Raw genomic sequence first — 6,201 nt, 5'->3', positions numbered from 1 at the left:
GTGGATATTAGATTTATACCTATAGCCACGCATGCTATATACTATGAGCTGGTTTATACCCTACTTTCCTTGCACTCTATTGAACGAATCCAGCACCCCGGAGAAGAAAAAAATAAGACACAAAAGCATATTAAAGTTTATTTGTACAGTTTGGACAAAAGAAACTTTTCCCACTTGTTTCAACTTCTTCTTACTCTTCATGTATATAAATATTATTGCCCCCTACGTATCTTTTCACTCCACTATACTATTTTCCAATTAGTACTTGCCAAGAAGCAAACCAAAAACAGACAGCTAAATTCGTCCACAACAATGGCCCCTACTAGATCAACAGGAATTTTTCTTTGTCTCCTGATTATAATCATGGATGTTGCAGCTGGGATTCTTGGCATAGAGGCTGAAATTGCACAAAACAAGGTATGCTGTGAGATATATAGTTATATATATAGATTTTTTAATGTTGTATTTGGTAACTGTCTGTTAGAAATATAATCATTTATGTTACTTTCTCTTATCAATTTAAGTTTTTGAAATGAGTGATTTTATAATATAGAATTTGACTTTTGATAAACTTTAAAGGTGAAAAAATAAGTATCACATAAATAAAAAGAGGAAAAAAAGACTTACGAAAAAATTAAATAAACCCAACAGGAGATCTTACCTTTTCCTTTCAGTTTAAACTTTTGGAACGAGTAATTTCATAACACTGATACAAAATGAATATAAAATACAAAATCATAAGAATTTTTACCTCATCAAAATAAGTTTCTACGTCACAATATTACTATAAACATATAAAAAGTGTATTCAAATTAAAGGACTACCTACTTTAATACATTGAAGTAAATGTTAATTAAGAGACAACAATGATTGTGTTTGATAAACAGGTTCAGCACTTAAAATTGTGGCTATTTGAGTGTAGAGACCCAAGTCAGAAGGCCTTTCAAATGGGGTTGGCCGCAGCCATACTTTTGGGGCTAGCCCATGCTATAGTCTGTTTAATGGGTGGCTTAAGTTGCCTTTGTTCTCAACAAGGGATTAATAGGGCTTCTTCAAACAAGCAAATTTCCATGCTTTGCCTTGTTTTAGCATGGTAATGTCTCTCTAGCTCCACACCACTTGATTTAGAGTTGTATTATTTGTATTCACTTCTTTGTTTATTTCTCGGCATGATATACTAAGGACTAATCTGTCGAGCTTGCAATTTTGTCGAAATCGGCCCAATATAAAATAAAATAAGTATACAAGTGTTTATTGAAACCATATTTTTGTTGGTCAGGATTGCATTGGCTGTTGGAATGATCTTGCTGGTGATAGGGACAAAATCAAACCACGGTTCAAACGGTTCTTGTGGATTTTCACACCATCACTTCTTGTCCATTGGTGGCATTTCTTGTTTTGTTCATGGCCTATTCTCAGTTTTATATTACGGTTCTGCCACCGCCACATTTAATTAAGTAGTGTGTAAGATAATTTCTCGAGTGCTTTATTGCTTTTGATGAGAGTTTGTTTATCTCTCTCTATATATATATGGCAAATGTGTCCAAGCCATTCATGCTAGGAAATTAAAGAAAAGATGCAACTTTTTAGGTATCTTGTATGTCTCTCGCTATTAAATTCATTTTTAGTTATTAATTCGTTCTTTTATATCCAATGAATTTGTTGTAATTGTAGCAAAGAGATTAAGTAAAAACTCGTCACAATAAAATGTACTTTTTTCTTACATATTTTTTAAAGATTCTTTTATTTATATATATGTTAGCATCTTAATTTTCAAGAAATAAGAGAAATACTGAACAATCTTCATTCAAGGATGAGGATTATTGATAAAAATGACTAGGCCACTAGGGGAAAAAAAGAGTAAAACAAGAACAAATGGATTTTTCTCCTTTTGAACTTGTTTTTGGTTTTAATCTTTTAACTATTTTGTATTTGTTACTTTTGTCTTTGAGTGATCTTGTTAGCATAGATGCAGAAGGTAAAGTTAAAACAATCCCGCTACGTTACTAACAGCATTTCTGCCAACTTCTGCTAACTCTTATTTATAATTGTATTTAATGGAAGTGTCTTTGTGGATGTGTCTAATAAAAATATCTTTTTTATGGCTGTGTTTAATAGAAGTGTCTTTATAGATATATTTTTTGGATGTATCTCTTTATATATGTGTTTAAAATATAATAATTAATTATTGTTGGTAATAAGTTGGCAGATAATATATGTTGGTACCCTATACTTTTCCTTGTTGAAATAATATAACAGATTCATTTAAAAAAAAAATTACTGATAACATTGTTATAATCGTTTTGTAAGTAGCTTCTACTAATTTAGTAAAACCTTTTCAGGATTTAAAAACTGTCACATAAATTAAATTTTCTTATTTTGAGTGGGCTATGTAATTATTTATATCCTTTATCAAATTTCTTTAATCTTGTGTCGTTTATCATGATTCATGATTGGATGTCGATTATGGAAATTAAATATAAAAAACACATTATTTATATTTATATATGTGTGTAAAACGAAATTTCTAAAATCTTTTAAAAACACAGTTAACTTTGAATGGTATTATTAGAAGGATGCTGCTGATAGTAACTACACTGAAGATTGAACTAAACGTCCCAGATAAAGGTAACAAAGATTACATGTTACAACATAATTAAGAGCAAAATGTGTATCCTCACTCATTTTGGATTATTGTTTAAGTTGAACTAAAGTTTTATGTTCTAATAACATTCAAATAAATTAAGAATAAATATTTAAAGTGATATTAATAAATTGAGGTAATAAACAATTTTAGTTAGTCAAATATATGTAAGACAAACAAATAAACAACTTCGCTCTAATGATATGTTTAACCAGTAATTAAGAATAGCTCGTAACTTTTTATTTGCATTAGTTATTGAAAAAATTGTAATAACGGAGAGTCTTAATTTATTTTATTAATCATTTTTTATATTTAAAAGCATAAATGTTTATACGTATATATTATTTTTTGAAAATATGAAAAAAAAGAGATACAAAATTTTCGTCCATTCGAAGTTAAAAAGAATAAATGAAGCACAAATAGTAGTAGTCTTAAATTCAAGAAATGTTAGAAGACAATATTATTTTTGCTCATCACTTTTAGCTATTAATTTAATTTTTTTAGTTTAATAATTTAACAATATACTTTAATTTATATTTTTAAATATCGATGACTAATTGATAATTTAAAATAATATATTCTAATAATTCTTTAGCATTCTTGGTTTGGGACGTATGCATGGCATGGTTAAATAAATGGGATACTAATATAGAAACACTTGAAAACATATTATTATCACCCTTTTTGAAATTTAAACTAACTACCCAACAATTTTTTTCATTTCAAACCTTTTTCTCCTATCCAATCAGTCCAACTCACGAAAATCCAATTTTCAGCTGCAAATTTCTTCGTTATTGCCTTCGCAATAAACATTTAATTGTTACTGCGCATGCACTTAATTAACTTTAATATAGGCTTTCTCAGTCAGATTACACGCTTCCAAACACTAAGCATCAATGTCAAGTGTTGCATATTATTGAAGGGTCAACCTATGGTCATGGTTCACTATAACACTTCTGGCAGTTAACAGCGATTCTGGAGTAATATTGTGGTAGTTTTGAACTGTCGCTAAATATTTTACGGTGGTTAAATAACTACTGAAAGATAAGTCGCGGACAAACAATTAGCGACGATTTATGCTAACGGCTAGAATAACCGCCGCGTAATATGAATTAGTTTTGTGATAGTTTTTATCCGCTGCCAAAGCTGGTAGCCAAAATGTCTATCAATTTTGTGGCGGTTTGTAACCGCCGCTAAATAGCAGATAAACGAAAACAACATTCGTTTTGCGGCGATTTAGAACCGTCGCCAGATTCAGTATTCCGGTTACTTTTTCATTATTTTGCCTCTTTTATTTTGTCTGTTTTTCCAACTTTAGTTTATTAGAAATTAATTAAATTAAATAACTTTTAACAAAATAAAAAAACAAAATACCATAAGGAACTTAATTATATATACGGAAACATAATATATATGATGAAATTGTCTTAAGTGCACAATTCCTTATAAATTAAAATCAGATAATTTTAAGAAAATAAACATTAAACACTAAAACAAATTAAATTCAAAAGTATCTAATTCCATTGACTGAAAGTCATTATTTTTGCTGCAGGTCATGATTGCCAGAAGAAGATGGCCTTGCGCGCGATGAAGTCGGTGTACTCCCCAAAGAATCCAGCTTTGCAGTAACATCAGGTGGCAAATTGTCTCCTTGCTGTCGGATTAGATATCTCAAAAGCTTCTCCATCGTCTGTCTGTTCGCATTCTCTTCTGCTGCCCCAGCCTTTAATTCTGCAATCGTCCTCTGATACTCTTCAATTTGCACACCAGAATTCGACGGTTGTGCAGCAGCGTTACCAAAAACTTGGGAGGGACATGGTCCAACACTTAGGTAGCGTTTGTTTTGAGGTACTGAGACAGAGACTGAGAGACTGAGACTCAGTATCATGTTTGTTAGTTCAGAGACTGGTACTAAAATTTCTGTCTCTGTCTCTAAAATTTCAGTATTTCAGTACCTCAAAAAAGTAGGGACACAGGGGACTGAAATTTTTAGAGATGGAGACTAAAACTTTAATAACATTTTATACCTAAAATACTTTCATTTCAATTAATTAATTCTAATTTTACCCTTTGTGCAAATTAAATTAGAGTTTTATTCTTGTTTCAATTCCTGTCTCCCATTTTGCACCAAACAGAATACTGAGATTTATTTCAATCCCTGTCTCTTAGTCTCTGTCTCTCAGTCTCAGTCTTTCCGTCTCTGTCTCTCCACCAAACGCTACCTTAAGGCACGAGCTCATCCTGGGTGCTCATTTCCAAGAACTTATGCTAGCGAATCATTTTGTGAAAACTACTTAGAGGATTTATCTTGACTCTCAATATTTGCAATTACTTTCTACATATATACAAGAAATAGGATTATAATGATTAAAAATTAGCATGATATATACAATAAGAGAAGTTGAAATTTTTCAAACATTACTTACACCAACAACACGCGCATCGGTATAGATATAGGAGCCATTTTTTTATGAGAGATGATCCATAACTCTCCTCTACTAATGGGCCTTCCTTGTACTTTCTCCTATAACATTGATATCGACACAATCATATAAATAACACCACCATATTTAGGAAAATGAAGCAAAATCTTAAAACAAATAATTATTTATTACCTTTTCGTTTTTTCGTCTTGTCAATATTTTGGAGCCCCCAGTATGTGTGTAAACGATTTAAAGCGTTTTGTTTACACTTTTTCTATGAACAAATAACAGAACAAATACAAATGAGACTGTGATATTGATTATAAAATTTACGGAGTCTTTTATGTAGACATATATATGTTTTAAGAGAAATAATAAAAAATACCATTTGTTACCTTTGTTTCTTCCTTCAAGCGATATTCAAGGAACAATTTCTAGTGATTTTCTTCTATTCATGATGGGTGATGCTTAACATTTTTCTCAAGAGTCTTTGTTTTTTTGTAAAGCTTATGATATAAGTTGTGTCTTGTATCCTTCCAGTTCTTTCCTATCTTTTGTATAATTTTTCACTTTATTTTTCCTCAGACATCATCCTCATAGTGAAAGACCCACTGTAATTATTTGTCATTGTTAGTAACCAAAACCGAAAGGCTAGTTTAAAATGAAAAGGTATAAAAAAACAAGAATCTAGATGCCATTTAGTCGCAATGACATATAAGATACAAATGCTGATTTAAATATGTGAAACACAAAATATCAATAATTTAACCAGCAATATAATTTACCCATGGAAAAGTTTTTACCTCTAAAAAAATTGATAACTAAATTGTCTTAATATGTCGAAACTAAAACATCTACCTTAACCATGTTGTATGCATGTTCCTTGTTAGCTTTGTTTGCTGTCTTCCAACTCTCTTCACATATGAAAAATTGAAAATAGTCAGCACCCAAACTCCCTAAAAATTAATAATCCAACTGCCTATCCAATTGGTTGCAACTCTTTGTTAAATTAGGAGTATGATCTTTGTATTTGGATGAAGTATTATAGCCTCCTTGACACTAAGCTCAAACTCTTTTTTCACGCTGTCCTCTAAGAAATATATATATATATATATATAAAATCACGATAATTGT

General features: G+C 30.6%; 1 protein-coding gene across 1 annotated transcript; it reads left to right on the top strand.

The window, feature by feature from the left end:
* On the top strand, positions 205-1,722 carry LOC107612114. Its single transcript, XM_016313938.2, has 3 exons — positions 205-417; positions 888-1,093; positions 1,280-1,722. The coding sequence occupies exons 1-3, from the start codon at positions 313-315 to the stop codon at positions 1,455-1,457; spliced, it is 489 nt and encodes a 162-aa protein (XP_016169424.1). The 5' UTR covers positions 205-312; the 3' UTR covers positions 1,458-1,722.

The sequence above is a fragment of the Arachis ipaensis genome, chromosome B08 (assembly GCF_000816755.2).
Source record: "Arachis ipaensis cultivar K30076 chromosome B08, Araip1.1, whole genome shotgun sequence".
Taxonomy (NCBI): Eukaryota; Viridiplantae; Streptophyta; class Magnoliopsida; order Fabales; family Fabaceae; genus Arachis; species Arachis ipaensis.
The sequence above is the reverse complement of the archived record's forward strand: the minus strand, read 5'-3'. Positions and strand labels throughout refer to the sequence as shown.